This window comes from Pelobates fuscus, chromosome 1 (genome assembly GCF_036172605.1).
Source record: "Pelobates fuscus isolate aPelFus1 chromosome 1, aPelFus1.pri, whole genome shotgun sequence".
Taxonomy (NCBI): Eukaryota; Metazoa; Chordata; class Amphibia; order Anura; family Pelobatidae; genus Pelobates; species Pelobates fuscus.
Window position 1 is genome coordinate 111,395,594 of NC_086317.1, and position 27,848 is coordinate 111,423,441.

The 27,848-nt window shown below is 35.4% G+C and overlaps 1 protein-coding gene across 3 annotated transcripts in view; it reads left to right on the forward strand.

Moving 5' to 3' along the window:
• Nucleotides 1-27,848, forward strand: part of NLGN4X (neuroligin 4 X-linked) — a 371,997-nt gene that overhangs the window by 105,866 nt on the left and 238,283 nt on the right. For 2 of the 3 annotated variants that reach the window (XM_063450161.1, XM_063450162.1), the window contains exon 2: nt 2,513-3,253. The exons of the other annotated variant lie outside the window; for it this stretch is intronic. In XM_063450161.1, coding sequence (XP_063306231.1) covers nt 2,782-3,253 — 472 coding nt within the window. In that variant the 5' untranslated portion in view covers nt 2,513-2,781. The remainder of the gene's footprint in view (nt 1-2,512; nt 3,254-27,848) is intronic. 3 annotated transcript variants of the gene reach the window in all.

A 27,848-nucleotide genomic window follows, 5' to 3' on the forward strand; every position in this document is an offset into this window, starting at 1 on the left:
CACCCCGTGCGCACACCTATGCTAGGCACTAAAATAACTTTTACTTCACAATCCTGACTCTTTCTCTCCCCTAAAGGGCCACACTCCACTCTCACTGCTACTTTGTATTCTTGTCTGTTTGCTGTCCCTCTTGATGCCCTTCCTATTGTGTTTTATACCGCTCCTGTGGATTGTAAGCTCATTTGAGCAGGATCCTCATTTATCTATTTTTCCTGTAACATTTTGTAATTCTCTCATTTACTGTTAGATTTCCCCCTTTTATAATATTGTAAAGAACTTCGGTATAAGTAGGCACCATATAAATACCAATAATAATAACATTATTATTATTAATAATAATAATAATAATAATAATAATAATAATAATAATATTGTATTGTGTTCTATATCACTGTGTACATAATAAGGAAGCAAGATTTTTTTAGGTTTACTAAGATACTAAATGTAAAATGTTTTATAGATTCAAAAGAAAGCATACTTGATCAATATTGTTGGCCTTTCTGCTATGCAAAAAAAGCTGTTATGACTATATAGCTATAAAACTGAAGGAATGTCTAGGCTGTAATACAAATAATGGGGTCATTCAATTCAGTTGGTTATTTTGTATATGTCAGTATCTGACATTTTCAAGAACTGTTTTTTAAAATGATTTGATGAAATGTATTGGATTGTGGATCCTGTTTGTTAAACAATGGGATGTGATGACTTGTGGACAAACTTGTGAAATCTTCTGTAGCGTGAATATTCTTTCATATATTTCTCTTTCTCTTTTTTATCACTGGTAGGAAATTTAGTGCAAAATTGCAAGTAATATATGAATGACAAAACAGCAGCTAAAATCTTAGCTATATAATGATGATTAATGCATAGGTAAAATTAATAGTTAGATATAATTGCCATTTTGTGATCTTTTAATCAGATATCTCTTAAAATTCCCACCATGATTCATTTAAAAAGTATCAAGGCTATTCAGTAAATCAAGAATTGTAAAGAATGTACAAGGGGAGTGTTAATTTTATGTTACAATAGTTTTATAATGCACATTCTTTACTAAATATTTTATTATACATTTTAGAAATTAACATGTGAATATTATTTTGAAGTGGCTTGTTTCTCCAATAAGTATAATAGCCTCAAAAATTGAGAACTGAATAAAATTACTATGAGAAATTCCAAACATTTAGTACTGTTTTATGTAGATTGCTACACTATTGTAATTGTCTGAGAAAACTCTTCTAACCCTTTTCCCAGGATTCCACCTTCAATGGTTAAAGAAGCTGAAAAAGGATCAATGTTTTAACCTTTTATTTTCCTTAATCCATTGAGTTTAGTCAGACAATGCTAGTTTTCAGAATAGTCATAACCATGTTCATAATAAAAAATGTAAAAAAAAAAATCAGAACCATGTAAATGTATGCATGGTATTATGAGCTGTGAAGAATTGGCAAGCAAATTACTAATTTAAGACAAAAAAAAAAAAACAAGATGAGAAAAAAAAATCTATTTTCAATAATACTTTTTGCTTATCAAAGTGCCTCAATGCATGATTTAATGAATACATCTCAAAACAACAGATTTGCATTTAAATAAACACGACCAATATTTAGCATTATACATTGTTTGCTGTAAATGTATTATACATCTCAAAACAACAGATTTGCATTTAAATAAACACGACCAATATTTAGCATTATACATTGTTTGCTGTAAATGTATTATAGTTTCACCTATAATTGTTTTTCACTTTTTATTTTGTGGCATACACTATATTTGTATATCTTCTTTGCTCTATCAAGAAAATCCCTTTGATCCATGACCTACTATGACCTACTAAGGTAGTAGGCAGTATCTATAATGCACAATTAAGTCACCCCGAACACAGAATATAGTTTTGAAATGGGGCCTCTTTATTATCTGTCCAAAAGAGCTACTGAATAGCAATATATACAGATGACACTTGCTAATCAATAATATAAAATGTGTTTGATAACAAAAATAATAACTTGTAGACGTGAATGTTAGTCTTTTTTTTCAGCTTACTCAGAAATGAGTTCTGATACCCCACCCCAGCCAAAGTAAAAACAAATGTCACCCATATGTGGAAGCACACAGTACTTGAAAAATGACCTAAGATAGCATGGAGAAAGCCCTATCCTGAAACCTTTTTTTAGTCTTGGAACAGTTGATTATCAAAGAGTAGGCTGGCAAAGAAGTCCCTGACAGTGGACCCACCATAGAAATACACATGCGGCACATAGACCTCAGATTCTTAGGGTCCCTCATCTAAGGCTTTTGGTTGCTCTTTATTACTAAAATGTATTAAATATACTTTTTTATTATTCAAAATTAGAAATAAACTGAGCATGCATATCATGTTAAGATATGATTTAACTATACTAGTTTTGGATAACAATACATATAAATAAATACATAAGACACTGCAAAATATTTGATATGCATTCACTAAATATTTTTTTGTTTTGTTTACTGTTTGTTTGTCTTTTACGTACAGGTGGACCAAGTTTGTTTTTGAAATGAATGAACAAACAAATTAACTAAAATAGACTCTGGGATAGTGTGAGACATTCTTGCCTTGTTATTGTGGAATGGGCTCAACATCATTGCAGATTTGGAACTTGTATATGGCAGTTATACAACGGTGGCAATAAATTTGTCATATTTCACCTAGAAGATTCAATTAACCTGGCTGAAGTTCTTCTTTTCTTCATCTTTTTCCTCTCATCCTGGGAGATATCACCTTTGCTGATGTTGATGTAAACAATGTCGAGACCAAAGGGATTATTATGGCTGCCTTCAATCTTCACCCCCGTCTGTATTATGGTAAAATCACATTTGCTCTTATGGATAACAGTTCTTTCAGTACGATTTACAATAATTGATAGCCAAGTACAGCACCCAGTAGTACCTACAAACTATGGAAGAATACGTGGCACAAGAACACCTCTACCTATTGAGATTCTTGGCCCTGTTGAGCAATACCTGGGAGTCCCATATGCCTCACCTCCAACAGGAGAAAGACGATTCCAACCTCCTGAGCCACCTTCATCTTGGACTGGTGTTAGGAATGCGACCCAATTTGCTCCTGTTTGCCCACAGTTTTTGGATGAAAGATCTTTGTTAAATGATATGCTGCCTATATGGTTTACTGCCAATTTGGATACAGTTGTATCGTATGTACAAGATCAGAATGAAGATTGTCTATATTTAAATATCTATGTGCCAACTGAGGATGGTAAGTGTATCGCAAATAAAATATGCTGGTGTGTACTAATATATTTCATCAATACAGGTCTCATGTGTACACATTTAATATCTAATGCTCATACAGCAATACACATGAAAAGTAAAATGCAATGCCTAACAAAATGGTTGTCTTTAGATAATTACGATTATTGATATAGGAATGTATTTTTAATAGATTTTTTTACATTTTGCCAACTTTTGTGCAAAGGTTTAATATATATATATATATCTATATTAGTATTTTTTATGTACTCCTTTTTTAATAGTTCATTTAAATATAAAACTATATTATATATAACATAATAAAAAAGCATTATATTTTATTTAAGTAGTATCCTATCTATCTATCTATCTATCTATCTCTCCCAATTTAACTTGTTTCTGTGAATACATTTATCTTTTGCTGACAATATGTTACCATTTTTAAACAGGAAGTTAAATCCTATCATATTATAAGAAACAAAGTGGCAGTTTTCTTTTGGAAAACTCTAGATGAAAACAATAGAAACAGCATGGGGTAAGCAAAAGGCTTGCAACTATTGCCCATATGATCTGATTAAACACATTATATACCGTTAAATGACAGTTCTCTGACAGAAGAAGCCTAGTTGTTATGGAGACAGACTGTGAAATTCGCTTTTCATGTCAAAGGTCTGAATGTGACTCAATGAGTTAAATTCACATTAGCAGTTCTAGAATGCATGCCCACAACCAAAATTGCTTACTCCTTTATCTACTATGCATTAGGCATTTATTATTTTCGGCATTCTAAGCAATTTCTAAAAATATTTTTTAATTAAACTGACATTCACACAATTAGTTGATAAAATATATATTAAAAAAAAGAAAAAAAAAGAATAGTATAAATAAGGCAAAGTCTTACTTCATACCCACAACAAGACCTACACCAAGACTTAGATTTTGATCTGTGCTTGTTCAGTTGTAATTTCCCCCTTTTTTATGCACCCACACAAATGTTATATATTTATCATTTAGTATCATTAAAAAATACAAAAACGTAAACAAATTAAAAATGTTCATACTAGTATAGCTATGGAAAAATAAATCAAACTATACTAATTTGTATCCCTTAATTTTTTAAACATCTTCATTATATATATAGTTAAGAAAAAATACATTTACATGCACCCTTTATTTTTTTTTTTACATTTTCTAAAGTCACTGAAATCCAGTATGGGGAGGATCACCTATTGGTAGGGGATGATATTACAGGGTATCCCTGTAGCTTGCATGTACAGCCCTTACAGTGATTTATAATTATATAATGTAATGTGACAGTGCTCACACTATATCTGACCTTTGCTCACTTGAAGGGAGATCCAGGTATCGATTTAACCCTGCATGCACCTAAAATGAAGGGTACTTCATGCTGTCCCAAAGGACTATTTCTAGGACACTATTTCCAAGGAGAGACTGTGTATGGTTAATAGTGTTGAAATAGGGTGCTCAATGGTCTAGATGACCAACCCCAAATCTGCCAATCAAATTAAAAAGGGACCAGACACGCCAAATAACATGAAGTGGAATTTAAATGTAACAGAGCAATCTTTAGACGGGTACCCCTTTTTCTGAAATTAAGTACCAGCTTCCATAAGTTCTTGGGAGAATATCTTGTTTTATTTTACTTGTTCAACACTGGACCATAATAAAGGTTGCCAGGTGCAAGTTCTCTAAGATGATTTCTCTATTCTTACTTACTGAGATTTAATTTACTGCCTATTTTCTGTATTTATGGAGTTTGATGTTAGACATTTGCAGCCTCACAAACCTTCTCCGATCATTTTTATTGCTAAACTATGTTAAAGAACACACACAGTTAAAATATTGCTAAGCTATTAATCTTGTAGAAAGACGCTTTTATTAAGTCTTTTTTATATATATATACATTATTTTTTTTCTACTTGTTTGGTAGCTTTTGCAATGTCAATTTAAAAATAGACATACATCTTGTTTTGAGTATATTCATTTTTTTATGATTATACAATAATGTTATAATATTAGTGAAATGTACAACCTTACCATATATTTATCATCTTGAGTAAGACGCAAATTAACTTCAAGATTATATTTGTATATACATGAATATTTCATACTTGCAGCCTTATTAATATTCAAGTTGTAAGAAATACCAGAGAAGTGATTGTTGTTACACATATTAAAAAATGTATGAAATTGTTAGAAAATCTCCAATAAATATAGAAAATCTGAATAATTATATTTGATGAGAACTTATGATATTGCAAAAGAGATCACATTGGTATAAAAAATAGAACTGGCCGTAGGGCGAATAGCACCTTTACATACAACTATGTGCCTCGCTGCAGAGCTCTAGCATAAGTAAGCATATATAGACTTTTGCTTTGTTTTGGAAGCACAGCTGATTTAAGTGATAACAACTTTAGACTGACATTAAAAAGAGTCTTAAATAAGCTCTTTCAAACTTTATTAGCGGTGAATCTGAACTAACCTATGGTCCTCTTTCAGCTAAAAACTCTTGAGATCACTAGTTCAGTGATCTCAAGAGTAGCAGTGCAGTGAGGACCGGAAAAGTTTTCTTTCTGAGATACAGAAGTCTAAATATTTGCAGTTTTAAAAATATATACATGTCTTTCCAGTACGCCTGTTGACAGTGCAGAAAAGAAGAACAGACGATCACAGACTTGTTATATTTATACTAATATATATTTAATACTAATATGTTCTTTTTTTTCTACACTCCATTAATCCTTTGCATTAGTAATATGTTTCCAGTTTTTGATCACTTATTTTATTTTTTGAAAAACAATATGTTTGCTTATTTTTATAAAAAATATTACTTACTCAATAATTAACCCTTTCACTAGTTAACCCTTTCTAGTTAACCCCAATAATTAACCCTTTCACTACTTTTTTATTGGCCAACAATGAGCATTACATGTATTTGAAGGGATGCATAGCTGGCAAATAAATATATCATAACACAGAGATGTGTACAGACAGCTTTGCAGACAAACGTGAAATTAAATTATGTATATTAACACAATTTTTATTTTTCACTTATCCGTTCGGCTTTTATAAAAAGTATTTGGGAAATGAACAGCTGTAGACAGCATACAGTGTCCTTAATCTTGTAATAGCTCACACGGTTCTGAAATGTTAGTATGAAAGTAAAAATGCAATTTTTCTCAAATACAGTAAGTGTGACAAATCTTGATAGATAAAAATTGTCAAACACATTGCTTATAGGCATTTTAAGGTTTCTAAAGGCATCATAGCAGTACAGGTCACTAAAAATAGCAACAGAATATATAAAGAATGCCTACATTTCAACATGATGCCCGCATAGAGTAAGTACATTTAAATTAAATATTTCTAGAATAAATGTATTTAAACTTCTATAGTAAAATTTACCAATCCCTGATATGCTAATGAAATGCTTACAGTGAAATCGCAGAGCCTAGTTATTTTTTCCCCACCTCCCTTGACTGTAGGATTAATATGACCCGTTAAAACTATCTGTACTGTTTGAAAGCAAGGGGTGAGCGGATGTTTTCAGCAAAATTGCAGGCATTATTCAGTGACCAGTAACTTCTGGCAGAGAAATGTGTTTCTCTAGAGGCAGGTAATCATTCCAAGAGTATAAATTGGGGTGAGTGAGTCTTTGTGGACTAAATTTAATTCTGTAATATACATGAAAATGTTTATACATCAATTTTAGTATTGAAGGGGTTAAACACAAATAGTGCATCAAATATAGTTATAATACTTACAGACGGCTATGATAGACAGTTGAAACAGCTTCTTTTTCATTCTGTATGTATTGGTATTTGTGTTGTTTTATTTGGCAATAAAATATCTTGGAATTACCTAAAATTACTTTTCCAAATGCCTTTTCTAAAATGAAATAAGTTAAAAGGATATACATTAGCATTTATGAAATAAACAAATACAATCTTTTTTTTCAATATTTCTTATACTTGAAAACACAAAAATATAGTCACGAAAGTATTGGTTTAATATACACTTGTAAGTAAATCAATTATCCAACCCCCATTGAAAATCAGCTTTATTGTCAATATTTGCAAACTTTCAACTGTTTGCAATGAACACAAAAAAAAAAGCAATTACACTAGTTCAACATAATGAATGCTTCCAATGGTGTCCCAAAATTCAACTGAAAATGCAACTTATAATGACTTCTCCAGTCTCAACATTATTCAACCCCTTCATGGCAAGCATCTTTAGTACTTAGTAGTGCGTCATCTTACCTGCTGCAAATGAGGTGCATAGCCAGACACCAGCTTCTGGCGGAGTTCCTGAGAAATCTTCAGTTCATAGTAATATATTGGGCTTGCATACTCTGACCACCATCTTAACACCCTACAAGAGCTTTCTATGGGGTTCAAGTCAATTTTCCAGGACTTCTGCAACCAACCCTTGGTGGAGTTTGAGGTATGCTTGGGATCATTGTCTTGTTGGAAGGTCTAATGATGCCCAAGCTTTCACTTTCTCAAAGGCGGCGTAACGTTTTCTCCTAGGATTTCCTGATACTTCAATGAATCCATCTTGCCTTCCACACGCTGCAAGTTTCCAGTGCCAGAGCATGCAAAGCAGCCTCAGAGCGTCACTGAGCTACCACCATGCTTACCTGTAGAGTGTTCTTTTCAGTGAATGCTTCAATCATTTTCCTCCAGACATACAGCTGATCCATTGGGCCGAAAAGTTTCAGTTTTGTTATATCGTTCCACAGAACAGAATCCCAAGACTTCTGTGGTTTATTTATATGATTTTGAGCATATTGGAGCCAGCGTTTCTTGTGCTTTTAGGTCAGTAGTGATGTCTGCATTTAGTACGTACCTTACTGTGCTCACTGAAACCTCAGTGCCTGCTGACACCAAATCTTGATGCAGGTCTTTTGCGGTGACTCAAAGGTTTTTCACAACCTTCTTAGAAATCTGGTTGCAGTCATTAATAGCTTCCTTTTTTTGCCCTGTCCAAGGCAGTGTAACCACTGTTCCTTCACCTTTGAACTTGCAAACTATACTTCCAACAATCACTGTTGTGAGAGATTCTATTCAGGGGATTGAATAATTTTGAGACTGGATAAGTTATTATATGTTGCATTTTCAGTTAAATTTGGGGAAACCACTGGAAGAATTTGTTGTGTTGGGTTATTTAAATTGCTTTCATTTGATTTGTTCATTGCAAACAGCTGAAAGTTTAAAAATTTTGACAACAAACCTGATTTTCAATGGGGTTGAATAATTTAGATTTTTGATATATATTTATAAATGTATTTATTTGTTTTATTCATAATTTTGTTTTTGTTTTTAAGTAATGAGGGGGGTACAGAAAAAAAGGGAGGATTGGGGGGAACACAAAAAAACATGTACAAGATCATGATATACAGGAAATTAGACAGTAAATCAGCCTCATTGTCTGAACATATGAGAAAGATTCTGTCTGCCTGAACCTTATATGGAGACAAAATCTACACTTTTGTATAGCATGCTTTTTTCCGTTAAGTAATTGATCTAAGACAGGGTAGTAAACATGGGTTACCAGATATGTCACAATACATACCACATTTAAACATTCTATACCTGTGGTGTTTAGTAATAGATGGGGCATACGATGTAGTTACATCATGTAAACAGGCTTCACCAGTCACAAGGTGATTATTTATTTTGTGTCATTTGGACCTAGAGTCCTATCTGTATATGCACTGTCGGTTGTAGAATTGAGTGGAGTAAAAAGGAAAAACAGAATAGTAACTCAACTGAGTGTGCTGAAATGTTACCACTATGTTGCTGTGTTGTGATTGTAGAAAGTTTTTTTTTCTCATATATAGACTTTGGGAAGTATTTGGGAAATGAACAGCTGTAGACAGCATACAGTGTCCTTAATCTTGTAATAGCTCACACGGTTCTGAAATGTTAGTATGAAAGTAAAAATGCAATTTTTCTCAAATACAGTAAGTGTGACAAATCTTGATAGATAAAAATTGTCAGTTCCTGTAAGCCACCACCACCATGGGAGTGATAGGTAGGTCATAGCCTCTAAGTTTTATGGTCATAAATTAATATCTGCAATATAGTGTAATACCTCAGTTGCTGTGCTAAGTCAACAACTTACCAATACCAAAGAATCACCCACTTTGCAGGACAGCTACCCCAGATTCTCAGATTACTCTCTATTGCAGGTATTCATTTTCTGTCCTGTGGTGGTAGTAGGCTGTTGTTTCCTTAGAACAGCTGAGATAATAGCTAGCTGTCCCTATTTATGTTCTCCTTTGGGTCATAAAAAGTTTTCAATTTACCTTGTAGCAAGGGTGTACCAGCGGATATAGATACATCACTAGTACCTTGTTGTTACCATGGCCATATGATTACTTCCTGCAATATTAGAACCATTATTCTTATTTTCTCTATTTCAGTTAGTGTATCTGAGGCACAACTTAATAAAGCCTGATTAGATACATATATACTGATTTTAGTCTTAGCCCTTCCCTTAGCTACCCCTGCACACTATTTGATTCTCTATTTTATGCTGTATACAACATTTACCAGTTTTTGGAACCTAGTGTTCCACCATTTTGTAGATGTCATTTTGGATCAACCTAAGAAGAATTGGGGAGAGTATGTTGGTCATCAGTTTAGCCTAAAGTTTTATATTGCAGTTGAGTATGGGTTTAAGTGTTGACATTGTGGGTTTTTCACTGGTTTTATCAGTATGGAGATGTGTGCTAGTAGCATCTTTTTTGAGGTGTTAACATATGTTGGGAAAGAATATCATAAAAGTTTGGTAATATAAGTTAGTGAACCCATCTGGGCATACTGCTTAGTGAGCATGAATTGATTTGATTGCATTTTCTATTCCTAGCTGTTCAAATGGTGTAGAGAGGTTTCTAAGTGCTACTCTGAGTACTGAGTAGACCGATGTCTAGTGATTCCAAGAAGTTTGAAATAGCAGTCGTGGGGGCTAGAATTGGGATCATCTGATAGATTGTATAATCTGCTATAGTATTTAGCAAGTTTAATCACATTGCCATGTGGATTAGAAATTAAATTGTTTTGTGTTAGAAAGGTTGAATGCTATTTTGGTATTTGGCATAAGAGATTTGAGTTGTGAGGCTAGTAATACTCATGCTTAATTGCCCTAAACAAATATTTTGTGTTTTAAGCGTTTGAGAAGAAAGGGTGTTTTATTCAATTTCTCTAAATGAGTCTGCAGTGTAAGTAGCTTTGGTCATGTTGTAGGTGATTGGTTAAGTTTATTTGTGTGGTTTAGGTCAGTAATCTCTTGAATTAAGGTAGTTTGTAATCTTATATTATATATTATAATTGGTGCATGATTCAACCAGGATATCATCCCTATTTATTTGTCTTGCACTGTGGGCAAAAGTGTAGATGGGGTCAGGAATCTGTCTATTCTAGTATGTGTGTAGTTGACTGATGAATTAAATGTAACTAAATAACTTCAATCAGCTCTTCAGCTTTCTCCTCTAAATGAGCTGTTCTTTCTCCAATTGCCTGAATGTCTATTTGGATAGATTTAGCCAAATTGTGGAATTTGGCTTGTACAGAAGCTTGGAGTTCTTGCAGTATCCTTTTTAGGGGAGGAGTAAGTTGCCAAAGCCGAGTTGAGCATGGATACTCTTGTTAGAGTAGGATGCAGGCAAAAGTGGCCAGTACTCGCCATCTTGAGGCCTATCATGTAGTGAGGTTAGGGATGAGACTAAAAGTACGGCAATCTTTATTTAAAGTTTTTGGGTGGATTACTTTGACATGCTGTAGAGATGCATAGATATACCATTATTGTAATGAGTGGAGGAGATTTGCTCTTCTAATCACTGATAAGGGTCTCCAATCTCAGCAGCGTATAATGTTTTTTTTTTTTATAAATTACAATATACAGTATATAAAGAGCATTACAAAGCAAAGTGGATGTGATTTAAATCAAGTCAATTTAATTCATCACTCCAATATCAAGTAAAATCAAAATTTTAAACATAAATATTCATTCTTGCTGTTTGTTATAATCTTTAATATCTGTAACCAGATGAAGATTTCATATTTAGAATAATAACTTTTCAGATTAGTTTAACCCCTTAAGGACACATGACATGTGTGACATGTCATGATTCCCTTTTATTCCAGAAGTTTGGTCCTTAAGGGGTTAAAGGGTTATGCAAAACACCATGACCACATGACTGATTTGAAGAGGTCATGGTGCAAGGAGTCTGCAAGTACAGCATTTTGCTATGAAACATAATTTTGCTATACTGAGTTTAACCACTCTGCTGTTGGAGGCATAACTGAGTTTAACCACTCTGCTGCCAAAAGCTTAACTTGACTTCTGGCTGCGTCATTGGGCATCATTATCCAGCCCGAAAACAAGAGTTCTGGGCTAACTAATGTCAAATCTGTACATATTTTGCATCTGAAGCCCCTATGCAGACAGCCAGACACCCTTCCTGTTGCCCATGCTGGAATTTTAGTCCTATTCCTTCATTTTTTTTGGGTGGGGGCGCAGCAGTTTAAGAGGTATTACTCAAACCCAAAACTGTTTTCTTAAAATACTGTTATTTGTTTTTTTAACAGTTATATCAAAATATATCAGAATTAATTTTGTTATATACAATTAGTAATAGATAGGTTTTATTAAATTTTTGCAAGGTAAACTATTTTTAGTTTAATGGGTAATCATTCATGTTTGGAATACCGTAAATTAAAGATGCTGATTGTGTGTACTTAGATTTAAATCAAACATATCCCTTTTTTTATAAATCATCGATACAGAGCAAGTTAATGAAAAAAAATATTTTTATGGCTATTTATAGGCCTTAGACAGAAATATTTTCAATAAAAATACAACTTACGTATGCATTTGTGCAACTAGGTAAATATTCATATGAAGACATACTTGTGTGATAAATGACATTTATATATTTTCCAGAAAAATTGTATTAGAGAATTGGTCAAAGAACCATTGTTCTTAAATAACAAAAAACATGCATCTCTAGCTATTCAGTATTTCTTTTTTCCAGTTCTGTGACCGCAATTATTCTTTGGTGGTTTTGTCCCAGAGAAGATCCTGCTGATTTTCATGGCACCGAAGAGACAGAATGACATTTCTCACATCTTAAAAGAGATTCTGTAACATGGTTGAATAGGATTATGCATACCATAAGTTATTGAACTGTGTACACAGGAGAAGACTCTCACATTTGCTGTAAGAAATGCTTCCCCAATGAGTAAATCCATTTTTAAACACAGTGACAGTACAATGGTCAGTAAGAACATTATAATTTAAAGGAATAGTAAAGTCAAATGAAAAAAGCTAATTTTAGAGCAGGGTCCTCATCAATATAATGTTCTTGTAAAATTTTGTAACTGTCTAATTTATTGTAAAATATCTGCTGTTTCCAACTTTATAATATTGTAAAATGCTGCCATATTAATTACAATAATAATATTATTAATAATAATAATAATAATAATAATAATAATAAGAAGAAGAAGAAGAAGAAGAAGAAGAAGAAAAAATAAATTACATTTCCAACAGCACTGTATGTGTTGCAACACTGACATTTTAAATGCACTGGGCTCTTTTTGTATTGTTCTTATATTTAAAATCAAATCTGCTTTCATCATGTAATGCAAGTGATTTCCTGGACATCATTCTTCTCCTTTAAATGTATGCCATTAGAATGCAGTGAAGGACAGGACTGTGACTGTCATGGTGGGAAATAATTAATGCTCTCATTATTTAATAGCAGAATCAAATATGCCCAGTGTCCTTAGAATAGATTATATATACAATGTTGGCCTAGACAAAAAAATGAACAGCATTAGTCCAGTTTTAATATTCCCTAAAACTATTTGTTGAAATAAGCCTAATGAAAAATGTTAGTTCTGGTTATAGTTTGTAAGTTCTAGTTCCTGTTTGTCACATCTTTTCAAATTATAATCTGACATTACTTTAAAATAATTCCCATGTATGGTGTGTGACTGACCGCCTAGCACCCTGACCAGGTGCCTCCGTCAATCGATGCTCATAGTGCTCACTGAGGACTCCAAGCACTCCACCAGACACCATAAGCACGTAGACTCCACAAATCTCCGCAGTTTGGCTGGTGTCTCTCAAGACCAGGATCCTGCTTCCAGTGGCAGAACCTCTCCTACTCCAAAAAGTATAGCAGGAACAGCTCTTATAAGAGCTATTGATTAGAACCCAGGGGAGTATAAGGAGTATAGCAATCCCCAGAGTGAATACATGAGATGAGGCACTATGTTGAGGGTGAAGAGGAACTGATTTTATTGGTGCCACACAATCCCCATGCAAGGAGTACACTCACATGGACCTGATGATAGACTGATTTACAACATCACAGACCAATAACAATAAGGTTACAAGGCACAACACTCCCACACACAGCACACAATTCCTCTCCTCTGCCTGTGAGATAATTGAGTCAGATACTGTATTAACTCAATTATCTCCAGGCAGAAAAAAACACATATTTCTATAAAAACCCAAAAGTACCCCAAAAACACATAAATATCTCCACAAATATTACATCCCCTGATAGCCCTGAGCTGGGTGACCAACATATCCAAAAATCACCCAAATCATTTCAAGGGTTCAGGAATTCTATGGAGTCACATTATGAACGACCGCACACATGGTCCCATGCCCATAACAGTTCCAGTGAATCAGTGTGTTTGTGGTTGGTCTAGTTCGGTAGTTTGAAAACAAACAAACTACCGAACAGAGTCAATAGTCTTATCCTGGAGCTTGTTCCCCTCATCCAGACGAATGATCCCACCGAACAGTGCCCTTCTAACTTGTATAGAAATGAATGCAGGCAATGATGGAAGTCGAGTGGTGTTTGGGAGTTTCTGTGTCCGAATTTAGTTCCATGCGATTCATGTCCAAACACCACTGCCTGCGCTCATGCGAACAAGATGGCCGCCACCTTGTGGTTGTCCATAGGAATTGCGGCCACCCAGACGAACAATTAGAACACTGCGGTGAGAAACATTCCAAATTGTTAATAGTTGTTAACAAGCTCCAGGGTGGTCTCTGGTTCGTGCTGTTTTTCGGGAGTTCAAAGTGCAGCTTCAAATCGCTTGGTGTGTTCGAAGTTCCACTTTGAGAGTTCGAAGTGTTCCTGTTATAAGTCCAAAAGGCACAAACAGTGGTTTTAACCCAGATTTAACTCAGGGGCCACAGTCACAGGGTAGGAGGCTAGCAAACAGGCCCCTCCAAAAAACAGTGGCAAGGTTACTTTCGTTACATGGTGTATTCAATAAACAAATGTATTCCAAACCATTTCTAATAAATATAGATAAGTGTAGAGTAAAATGAATTAAGACATAATTAGGAGCTCTTTTTTATACGTTTTCCACATGATTCAATACAGTTGGAAAAACTTTCCAAATGGTTTAGCTACAGAAGTCACCATTAACCCCTTAAGGACACATGACATGTGTGACATGTCATGATTCCCTTTTATTCCAGAAGCTTGGTCCTTAAGGGGTTAAAGTCTATGGGATTTTTTTGTGCATAAATGACTTTGAGTTGAGTTGAAATTAGTTTTTATAACAGTACTGAATTAGTTGGAAAGATTATTAAAGTTAGGCTTAAGTGTTGAATATAAACAGAGACTTTTATATTTCAGGACGAATACCAATAAAATAAACATTTAATGTATGTAAAGTAAACAAGCAGAATAACACTTATTGTGTAAAAAACTGTGACAAAACAAAATAAAAAATGAAATACCATGAATTATAAAATAACTTATAAAAGAAAGCCAAGCATCTTAATTGATCCAGTAGGACTTAAAGAAATCCTAGTACCTGGTGCTCAATATTGGATGTCCAATATCTTGGATCAGGTGGAAATACAGTTGGAATGTCAATAATACAAGATGAATCATGGTTCTGTTTGTTTTGTCTTTTAAAACTCTTGTTGATGATTAAAATTCTGCACTAAAAGTTTATTTCTAATTCCTTCCTGTACACATGGGATATTTATTTTGGATATTTTCCTCCTGATATGCAAGTCTCTACTAATTTATACTTTTGATGTTGTCACATTTTAATTATGTTTGAATTTATTTTCTGTCCCATTCATTTATATTTAGTAAAACAATGAAACCTTTTTTTATTTCAAGGTGACATTGACTTAATGTTAAAATGTAAGATAAAATATTAAAATGTATTTATGATTACAGATTGAGAAATGTTGCTTGAATTAGCAATTAGAAATTTTTCCATGGAAGATTACAAATATTTTCTTTCCTAACAAGAGGAATTTACATTAAAATTGACATCCATCTTGGAAAACAAGAAGATGCAAAACCGCATCAAAGTATTTGGATACTTCAATGAGCAGAGCTGGATGTTTAATTAAGAAGTGAATACTGTATTACACTACTCAAACAATGCCAACAAGAAGAGACATCTCACAACTCAGTTCTCAAATAGAAAATTTAGAGAGACCATAGCTATGCAAGCAATCACTTTGAAGGAGCTATGTAGTTTATTGTTTTAGAGGTAGACTAATGGTATACATCATAAGATTAGGGAACTAAAAAAAGCCTTTGTACAAACTGAAGAAGCTCCTTGTGAAATAATGTTGCAATAATAATAAACATGTGAGTATATCAGCTGTGAGTTAGGAAAAGGTTTGCAGTATTTCAAAATATACTTCAGTAGCTTAAATTTAAATGTCAGGCAACACTACAATAGTCCTGCCTGGCACGTATTTGTTGAAAACATACACCGTATTGAATTTTTGTCGCAGTGAATCAGAGAGGCTGAACTTGATGGACGCGTGTCTCTATTCAGCCTATGTAATTATGTAATTATGAATTATTTATATAAAGTAGCTGGTACACACTTGTGCATTTCACCCAACCAACAAGTGATACACACAAATAAAACAATGAGAAAAAGTGGAGCACTTTCTTGTGTGCTTATAATTACAATAGGTTAAACTTCTCTCCCAATAATTCCAGTCTTCTTTGTTCCCTTCAAAGCAGTGCCTTTTTCACAAGCAATTGGGGGTATACAAAATAAGAGTAACAAAGCACTATATAGTTCAGATTATACCCAGATTTAGTATAAGTTGCTGAAGCATCCAATATCCACTCACATTTATCAAGATCATTTTAATTTCCCTCCAAAATGTATATTGTTGAGTCTATAACTGGATAACACCCTTTTATTCAATTCCAAAAATAAAATCAAGATTACTAATGAAAAAAACAATATGTGCAACTTTTGGGAGCATGTTTGGAAACAATGTGAGATGTCAGTATATACTGAATCTCTAAAACAAAGCCTGTTTAGAGTGCAATAGCAGGCTTCCCCAGACGATGACAGTCTGCTGCAATCTTTCTCTGCTTGGTAGAATAAATAAAGATTGATAAGAATTGTTATTGCCTTAGGAAACCTATTATTGGGTGAATTGCATCACAACACCATTAAGGTACCATATGGGGGGTTAAGCTTCATGCCCCTGATCACCTGTGAGTGGAACTGCTCTAAAGGGAAAACAGAAGGCTGAATCTAATGGGAGAGAGGCAGTACCATCTTTTATTCGATCCAATGTTCTTCAGTTTGGGAGTATGTGTTTATGAGTCCATTTATGTAAGTAGGGCTATTGTTTTTTCTTATTGAAAGCCAATTTCTATTGCAATATTGCACTATACTTTTTGTTTTTGGTTTGCCTTACATGTACATCTGGAGAGAAATTGTAAGAAACAGCCAATGCTGTAATTAGTATGTATTTGTTATTATAAAGGGTATAATCAATTTTTTTTGTAATTATAAGCACAAATAAAGTGCTCTATTTTTTCACATAAATAAAAAGCAACTACTTGATTTTATTAAATGCACTCCATACTACTTGATTGAATGAAACACAATATTGGTATGGTAGAATTATACAAGTGTTACTTGTGGGTTGTTATCTTGTCAAAATGTAAGAAAGAATTTCAAATACTGAAAAATATTGAGTAAGTCCATTAAAAACTGAAGGTTTAGAGGAATAGTATCTTGAAAAGAAACAATAATCTAAGCCAATGATTACACTGAATAAATTTGAGTATATTATTCTTTTATGGATCATTTCCTATTCTTGACATTTTCTAAATTTGCATCCCAGAATCTCCATCATCTTGTTTCTTCACATTTTAGTTCTCTCTCTATATATACGATAAAATAACTATTTGTCATGGTAACATTCTGACACTGTTAAAAGGAATTTAAGACAAAGAATGCCACATAATCTTTAATGCCCACCCTTACCTAAAAATGTTTCTCCTCTTAAAATAATAATGATGCTGCAAAGGATGGACAAATACACGAAATAGTGAAAATTGCTCATCTGAATATTTTATTTTATTAACTAGCATAAGAAGATAGCATCCCTAGTACTTTTTGAAGAGTTATAATAAAACAGCTTTTATTAAGTTTGCAAAATAAAGTTAAACATTTCAGTTTTTTCACAAAACTTTAATCAGGACAAAGCTTCACAAAACCAAACTAGTGTATATTTTACCTTTAAAAATTATAAAGACAAAGTACTCATCCCCCTTGTGCACATTCTGAATGCTGAGATTTTGTGTGTGACCACCTCGAAGCCTTGTGCGGACCTCCAGAATTTGGGCTCATCCCCCATCAGTTTGCCTTGCAAACGGTTGCCCTGGTAACTAGCATGCGTATATTATTAAGGTAGTGGAATTTCATCATTAGATAATTAAAACATTGTGACATACACAAAGCCAAAGGGCAATGGTTAGAAAGAATCATTGTGTAGTTGCTACTATGTAATGGAAGTTACCGAAAGCAGAGGCAGGGATGGCATTTGCCATGCTGAGGTTGCGATTGCTGCCAGGGTTTTATCTATCTGCTTTAAGACAGTGGTACACTCTTGATGTATATAAAATTGTGAGCAAAATTCATGCTGAGTGCTGGGGCAGGATTCATGATTGTAGTCTGGGTTCAACCCCGAATGCTTAGTATTTGAGCGGCACACTCTTTCAGTGTGAATATACTACCTCATTTTGAGCAATAGTAAATACAGTGAAGAGCACCCTAATTGAGCTGACATGTGGCTATTTAATTGGTGTAGGACAGTGTGTGTCAAATATAAAAAGTTAATACATACCCTACATAGTTAGTCTAATACCTCCCTTTACTCTCTCCCCAATGTATGGGAGAAGGAATATGTTTTAATGTATGTAGAGGTAACTGGGAGTTCCACCTTCTGGTCACAATAGGCTTATATATAGTTCTTTTGCTGGATCTGTGGTTTCTGATCCTGTCTGAGTGGCAAATCAGTTTTTTTCCCCCACATATACCAAGCCACACTGAAGACATTGAAGTTTGCAGACCACAAAATCCAAGGTACAAGGTATTTTGTGTTTGATGGTTTTTGCTTCACATTGTGGGTATGTGTAAAGGATTTACCCAGAACCAAATGTCCACATATCACAAATCCTAAGTAACATTAGCATTCATTGATTCTTCATTAGGGGAGTGACAGTGTGTTGGGTCGGTTTTTAACAGAAGATCCCCTAGGTTTTTACTCTTTGTGTAGCACATCAATGGATGTGTTCAGAAATAATCTGATAATATAGTGTTATTGACCAGTATACGCCAGTTGGAGTACACAATGTTTCTTAGCCAGCCAGAGGCTATGGTAAATGTAGTTGGAAAAATCATTCATGGGTCAGTCTTTTCTTCATGTAATATCTTCTAGACACCTGTTTTATTGAGAGTATTTTCCTTATAGCCTCTTTAAAGTTGTCCATTAGACTGCTGAAACAATATCCTTTGGGCAGATGAGACAGAAGAGGAGAAATTGTGCCATAATGAACAGCTGCACATTTGTCAAAAAACAAACACAGCATATCCGCACAAACAAATCACACCAACTGTCAAGCACAGTGGTGGAGGGGTGAGGATTTGGGCTTGTTTTGCAGCCACAGGACCTGGGAAGCTTGCAGTCATTGAGTCGACCCTGAACTCCTCTGTATACCAAAGATCTAGAGTCAAATGTTAGTCCATTTGTCCGACAGCTAAAGCTAAAACAACAGGACAATGATCCTAAGCATACCAGCATATCTACAACAGAATGGCTGGAGAGAAAAAAAAAGAATTAAGGTGTTGCAACGGTCTAGTCAATGTCCAGACCTCAATCCAATTGAAATTCTGTGGCAGGACCTTAAATGAGCTGTGCATAAACAAATGCCAGCAAACCTCAATGAACTGAATGAACATTGTAAAAAAGAGTGGGCCAAAATTCCTCCACAAAGATGTGAGAGACTGATCAAGTCATACAGAAAACAATTACTTCACATTATTGCTGCTAAAGGTGGTTCTATAAGCTATTGAATCATAAGGTGTACTTAGTTCTACACACAAGGCTTCTTCATATTGGCTTTATTTTTGTTAAATAAATCATTATACAGTGTAATGTATTATGTATTGTTGTTCATCTGAGGTTGTATATACCTAATTTTAAGACCTGCTAAGGAGCAGATGATTGTTAATATGTCCTGATATGTACTCTCTTTTTTCATGACTATTTGCGTATGTTTAGCACATTGGCTTTGTGGCAGGCTTAGGCAAGCATGATCATCATATACTGTAACTAAACCCCCATTATGTTTACCTAGATTAGGTGTGGATTAGCTGGATCTTATATGTGGTATGATAGAATATATATATATATATATATATATATATATATATATATATATATACACACACACACACACATTTGTACACTATCAGTTTCAAGAAGTATGTGCAGGTTAAAATATATTGAGGGCAGTCAGATTCTTAATGGCATTTTCACAACAGTGAGAAATGGAAATTGAAGAGGATGCACAACGTTAATCTGATGTCCTTAATCTCTGACCTCTCTCATTTGAATCTCTATTACGCACAGCACAAGGAAGGAAAGAGTTTGCTGACTGATTATTACAATCTTTCCCCAATGAAGAGAGAAGCCGTTTCATTAAATATTACAGGCTTGTCAGTAATTTTGTTTCAAGATCACAAAATCACCTTAATTTGCTCCATAACACTTCTAGGTAATATATATTTCAGCCCTGTATGACGATAAAATTTATGACTCCTGTGGATGGAAAAACTGGGATGGCTGACTTTATGTTCTCTTGATCTAAAAAAAGAAATCAACCTCTAAAACATAGTTATTTAGCTAAGGAAAAGGGATATGCATGCCAAGAATTAATTAGAAATGTCTCTACGTCTTAACTAATGGCCCAACTAAAGTGCACAGTGCCCTTCTCAATTACTTCTGGTGAAAGAGATAACTGTGAATCTGTGTAAAAAAAGCAATACTCTGTGAACACAATAAACTAAAGCATAATGAATTAAGGCACAGTTGTAAATTAAACATTATAGTTCTAAAATTCCCTATAATTATAATGCATATTATCATATCATACATATTACTTACATTAATGCATATAGCAATAAACTAATGGACCTGGTAGAGTTTTAATAATACACACAAAATGCTTTTAATTTTTAGGTGAAAGTTGAGTGACAGGCCGTGAACCACCATAGCCCTTTTTAAATTATATTTTCATATGCTATTGGTTACCTGCTTTCCATTATGTTAAAGTTAAATAATGCAACATTTTATCTGATAACACTATTTATATTTCTCTGTTTATTAATTTTGCAAAACTCAATTGAACATCGTTAGGCGGAATGTAGAACCTTAATATTGCATAAGAATATACAAATGTCAAAATACATTAATTTGTGATATACATTCACAGAGTGCTACAATACCATTTACAAAGCAGCAAGCTCCTCCTACCGAACCTCCTATATTTTACCGATTACTGAATGATGCAATCATTAGTTGTCATTCTTTAATTTCTTGTTTTTGAGAGTATCTGTTACTCATTAAACTGGTACAGAATATGCAGAGCAATGATTGGTTAACAAGATATGCAGGATTTAATAATACTTTGCTTCCTGCTCTGTGATTGATGTAGGGCACACAAATCACTAGACTTTTGCATTCAATTTAAAACAAATTGTGATTCATCTGAAATTTGGGTGATCAGCCAAAATTCCACACACCGAAACACTATATGGAGGAATCATAAAACAAAGGAAACACAAAGAACAAAACCATTTAATTTGTTTGTGATTTAAAGTTCCATCTGTGGCTTAAAAAAAAAAAAAAAAATGTTTGATGAAAAACATGCTATTGATGGCTATGGGACAGCCAATAAATGTTGATTTTATTTACATATTGTGACGTATTCATCCGCTTATAAAAATGTGGTTACTGACATTTACTGTCCACACAGGAAAAGTTGTGCCGAGCAGCAACCTAATCCACAGAAGTGTTAATGCTGAGCAGAAATTATGCAAATTGAAACCTGGTAACTGACTTTGGGGGTCAAAGGCCAGTTACAGCCTATCAGATCTAGAGGAGTGGTATTTAGGCCCAGTTCTCATCCTGCTCAGTGCCCTGTCGTGGTTTACCTTGTGGTTGTCCGAGAGTGCGTTCCTATTTATAGTTTTCTACCTGTTTTTTTTTTACTTTGGCTTTGTTTATTGACTTCTCTATATTCTGGTATCCTGACTCCTGGCTTTCCTCATTATTATTATTATTATTATTATTTTATTATTTATATAGCGCTAACAAATTCCGTACCGCTGTTCAATGGGTGGACTAACAGACACATAATTGAGATCAGACCACTGGACATACAGGAACAGAGGGGGTTGAGGGCCCTGCTCAATGAGCTTACATGCTAGAGGGAGTGGGGTATAGTGACACAAAGGGTTAAAGTAGGGGAATTAAATCGTTTGTTAGAGAAGGGTTTATTGAGTGCTTGGTAGGTCATTTTTGACAGTTGCAGGAAAGGAGTCATGGGGTGGGGGATGAGAAGCCTGCTGACAGTTTAATTGATACGCTTTAATGAAGAAGTGAGTTTTCAAAGATTTTTTGAAGGAGTGGAGGCTGGGTGAAAGTCTGATTGAGGAGGGAAGGGAGTTCCACAGAATAGGTGCAGCCCTAGAGAAGTCTTGAAGGCGAGCGTCAGAGGTGGGGATCCGGGCAGAGGATAGGCGTAGGTCTCGGGATGAGCGCAGGGGTCTCGACGGGACATACTTGTGTATGAGGGAGGATAGGTATGTTGGAGCAGCATTATGTAGGGATTTGTAAGCAAGCGCCAGAATTTTGAATTGGGCCCTATATCTAACTGGTAGCCAATGCAGGGACTGACAGAGCGTGGAGGCGTGGGAGGTGCAAACGGACAGGAAAATAAGCCTCGCAGCCGCATTCATTATAGATTGCAGTGGTGCAAGCTGGGAACATGTAAGACCGGTAAGAAGGGGATTGCAGTAGTCGAAGCGAGAGAGAACAACTGCATGAACCAGTATCTTAGCCGCGTCTGGCGTTAGATATGGGCGGATGCGCACTATGTTCTTGAGTTGGAAGCGACAGGATTTGACTATCGATTGGACATGGGGAGTAAAAGAGAGGTCAGAATCGAAAAGAACCCCTAGGCAGCGAGCCTGCGAGGTAGAGGTGATAGTAGCGCCGTTGACTTGGATGGAGACAACAGGAGTAGCAGCACTTGAGGGAGGAAGAACTAGAAGTTCTGTTTTGGACAGGTTTTGTTTAAGGAAGTGAGCAGCCATCCAGTTGGAAATAGCAGAAAGGCAGTCAGAAACACGAGTCAAAGTGGGCGGAGAGAGATCAGGGGATCAGAGATCACTGCCTCCCTTTCTGTGTTCCCTGACCTCGGCTAGTATTTTGACTAATCTATGTACGTTAAATCCGGCCATTCTAAGGACCGGTAATACGTTACTTATTTGTCATCCGTGCTATACAGTTCTACGTGCTGGATCATACAGTAATCCTGACTTTACGACATGGCCATAGATCCTGTAGAACTGTGTCAGCACATAGCTGCTTGCGAGAGGAAATTAGAGGAGAATGATCACCGCATGGATCAATTCGCTCAGGCTTCCAGTACGCTTCTCACTAGAAAGGCGCATCTGCAGCCTGCAGCATCTCCTCCTATAGCACCTCTACCCTGTGTACCTCCACTCACTGTTAATAGGACTCCTAGCATCTCCTTATCGCCATCCCTACAGTTTGATGGCAACGTAAAATCAGGATTACTGTATGATCCAGCACGTAGAACTGTATAGCACGGATGACAAATAAGTAACATATTACCGGTCCTTAGACTGGCCGGATTTAACGTACATAGAATAGTCAAAATACTAGCCGAGGTCAGGGAACACAGAAAGGGATGCAGTGATGAGGAAAGCCAGGAGTCAGGATACCAGAATATAGAGAAGTCAATAAACAAAGCGAAAGTAAAAAAAACAGGTAGAAAACTATAAACAGAAACGCGCTCTCGGGCAACCACATGGGAAACCACGACAGGGCACTGAGCAGGATAAGAACTGGGCCTAAATACCCCTCCTCTAGATCTGATAGGCTGTAACCGGCCTTTGACCCCAAAGTCAGTTACCAGGTTTCAATTTGCATAATTGCTGCTCAGCATTAACCCTTCTGTGGATTAGGTTGATGCTCGGCACAACTTTTCCTGTGTGGACAGTAAATGTCATTAACCACATTTTTATAAGCGGATGAATACGTGACACATATCTTGTAAAAAAAAAAAAAATACTAGATGGGTAAAAGGGAGGTACAGTAAAAAATCTATATTTATGTATTTATATATTATACATTTAAATGAACACAAAAGCTATAGGAATGCAAACATGTATTCCTGATGCTATAGCAAGCTCCTACCTATTGGTGGCTGGTCTCTATGCTGTGAAGGTTTAAAACATGAGTTTTACTTATGGAGAGTAAAAAACGGGTCACAAGAGTATTCTGAGAACGGACAGCAGCTGAAATAGCCTGCCCTTCGGTGGGTCCCCGCTCAGAACTCAAGCTGGTTTTAGCTCATCTTGTGCCATTACAGAGAGAACATATCTGAAGCATATCAGACTGGTCCCACCCATACGGGCAGTCCAGATCCGAAATGCCAGCAAGTTCTCTCTGCACGAGAGATACAGCAACCCCAGACGATCGTTTCAGCCTTGTTAGGCTTCATCAGTGAGGTATAGCTGATATCTCTCTAGGCACCGTGAGCAAGGGGTCCACGTCTGGATTACCCTTTAAACTTATGGAGAGTAAAAAACGGGTCGCAAGAGTATTCTGAGAATGGACAGCAGCTGAAATAGCCTGCTCTTCGGTGGGTCCCTGCTCAGAACTCAAGCTGGTTTTAGCTCATCTTGTGCCATTACAGAGAGAATATATCTGAAGCATATCAGACTGGTCCCACCCATACGGGCAGTCCAGATCCGAAATGCTAGCAAGTTCTCTCTGCATGAGAGATACAGCAACCCCAGATGATCGTTTCAGCCTTGTTAGGCTTCATCAGTGAGGCATAGCTGATATCTCTCTAGGCACCGTGAGCAAGGGGTCCACGTCTGGATTACCCTTTAAACTTATGGAGAGTAAAAAACAGCTTGAGAACTGAGCGGGGACCGACCGAAGGGCAAGCTATTTCAGCTGCTGCCCGTTCTCAGTATTCTCTTGCGACCCATTTTTTACTCTCCACAAGTTTAAAGGGATAATCCAAACATGGACCCCTTGCTCATGGTGCCTAGGGAGATATCAGCTATGCCTCACTGATGATGCCTAACAAGGCTGAAACGATCGTCTGGGGTTGCTGTGTCTCTCGTGCAGAGGGAACTTGCTGGCATTTTGGATCTGGACTGCCCGTATGGGTGGGACCAGTCTGATATTTTTCAGAGAAGTTCTCTCTGTAATGGCACAAGATGAGCAAAAAACAGCTTGAGAACTGAGCGGGGACCGACCGAAGGGCAAGCTATTTCAGCTGCTGCCCGTTCTCAGTATTCTCTTGCGACCCATTTTTTACTCTCCATGAGTTTTACTTACCTTACTCCCTCACTGCTCTTGCTACGGTCACTCAGCCTTTTTGGCTGAGATCATCAAGACTGAGATCATCAAGACAAGCACTCATGTGCGACAAAGCACAATGGTCTCTATGAGACCATCTGATTGAATATCATAGTTTAATTTGGCTATGGAGTGCTGTCAGGAAGACAGCCACTAGAGGTAGAGGTGTATTTAACCCCTCCATGTAGACATTGCTGATTCTACAAAATGGCAATATTTTAAATGGAAAGGTAAAAATGACAGGGCCACTGGATCCATATCACTTCATTTAGATGAAGTGGTATGTGTGAATTTATCCTGATCCTTTAATAAGTGTATAAGATAAATATAAATGTTAAACTGTCCCTCCTCTTTTCCCATATTGGTTACTTCTTCTCACTTGATCTGTGAACCAGTGTTGTGAAAATATAACATATACTGCACATATAATGCTATTATTAATTATTATTATTATTTACTCTGCACAAGTCTACCAATCCGTTATGTTTTATTTTTAGTGAAGCTTACTAGATAGTTAGTGTTCAGCCCAAATTACATCCAAATTATGGAACTTATGCTTACATGCTCATATAAACAACTTCTAAACTACTTTGGGGTCATTTTAATGTAAATTATACTTAACCAAATATTTCTAATTTTATTATATTTTAAACTAAAATGGAATTTTTACAAAAGCATCAGATTTCTTGAGATACATTGTTGTATGTTATCATGTAGTGTTATGCAGTTGAGTTCATTTGAAATATTATGGAAAAAAGCATGGTATGAGACAGGATTTGAAATAGAAACATAGAAACATAGAATGTGACGGCAGATAAGAACCATTCGGCCCATCTAGTCTGCCCAAATTTTGAAATACTTTCATTAGTCCCTGGCCTTATCTTATAGTTAGGATAGCCTTACGCATATCCCACGCATGCTTAAACTCCTTTACTGTGTTAACCTCTACCGCTTCAACTGAAAGGCTATTCCATAAATCCATGGAATAATAGGATAATACGATAATAAATAAATAAGATAATAGGATAGTACCATGGAAGAGTTATATTAAAATTATATTACACATAGGAAAAAAATAGATAGCGGTAATGAGAAAAGATAATTAAAAGAGCACTATAGGGTCGGGAACACAATCATGTCCCCCTCATGCCTTCCTAAATATAGTAAAATCTTACTTGTATTCAAGTCTGCTGCTGTTTACTTTTTCCCTGTTTTCTTTAGACCTGCCCACTGCCTGCTGACATCAGCAGAAGTGGTAGCCTGATCCAATCACAATGCTTCCCCATAGGATTGGCTGAGACTGACAAAGAGGCAGATCAGGGACAGAGCCAGCACAATTCACACACAGCCCTTGCCAATCAGCATCTCCTCATAGAGATTATTGAATCAATGCATCTCTATGAGGAAAGTTCAGTGTCTGCATGCAGAGGGAGAAGACATTGAATGTTTGGATGCAATTTAGGCAGCCATGACCCAGGAAGGATCTCTTACAGCCATCTAAGGAGTCGCCAGTGAAGTTATCACTAGGCTGTAATGTAAACACTGCATTTTCTCTGAAAAGACAGTGTTTACAGCAAAAAGCCTGAAGGTAACAATTCTACTCACCAGAACATATTCAATAAGCTGCAATTTTTCTGGTGACTACAGTGTCCCTTTAATGTTGGTGCTAAAAATCTTTATAGCTCTGTAAACAGGGCAATAATAATAAACTTGTACATTCAAAAAAGCTAGTTACATTTAAGACAAAATATGGTAAAAATGTCACACAATGCAGAAAGTATTGTATATACATATACAAAAAAATTGCTTGTTTTGTGAATTACTACAGAAAAGATTGTTAATACATTTTCATTCAACAATAGAAAGTTTGAAAGACTAATGCTCTCCCTTTGAATTAGGTTCAAGAAAATACTAATTTGTTGATAAACTACGTAGCATTTAACACAAGACATCACCATTACTAATTAGATAAGTTTAGTTAACAATATAAAATGTTCGTTTCCACTGGCATTTTTTTTAAACTAGTTCTTTGAAAAGGGATATTATGTTACAGTTCAAAATAAGTCTCCCATAAGATTAGCTTCCATAAGAAAAATTATAATGAAAATAATATTATTTAACAAGGAACATTATATTTACAATTTAATGATTTTCAAGTATGTCCTAGGATATTTGAGCGCTTAGTTATTTACCATATTCACAAATTGTTTTGGAACGCAACGAATGGCACACATGAGAAACAAATTGAATGCTTTTCATACATTAATTTCTGAAATACCAAACAAATGTACTCAGTAGAAACATACTCCCTAATAGTGGTAATATAGGTAAAATAAATCAATAAAACTTATATTTGAAAAAAGGTTGTTAAATAACCTTCTTCCGCATTCTCATTTCTCTACTTCCAAATTAACAGTATTTCATTTATAGTGTCCTCGGAATCTTAATTCTCGAGGTTTTATGCAAAAACATTGTACGTTTGGACGATATGCCAGTTGTTCAACCCAAGACCCCCATTAAATTCCATTTAAGATGTGTAGGGGTTGAAAATATAC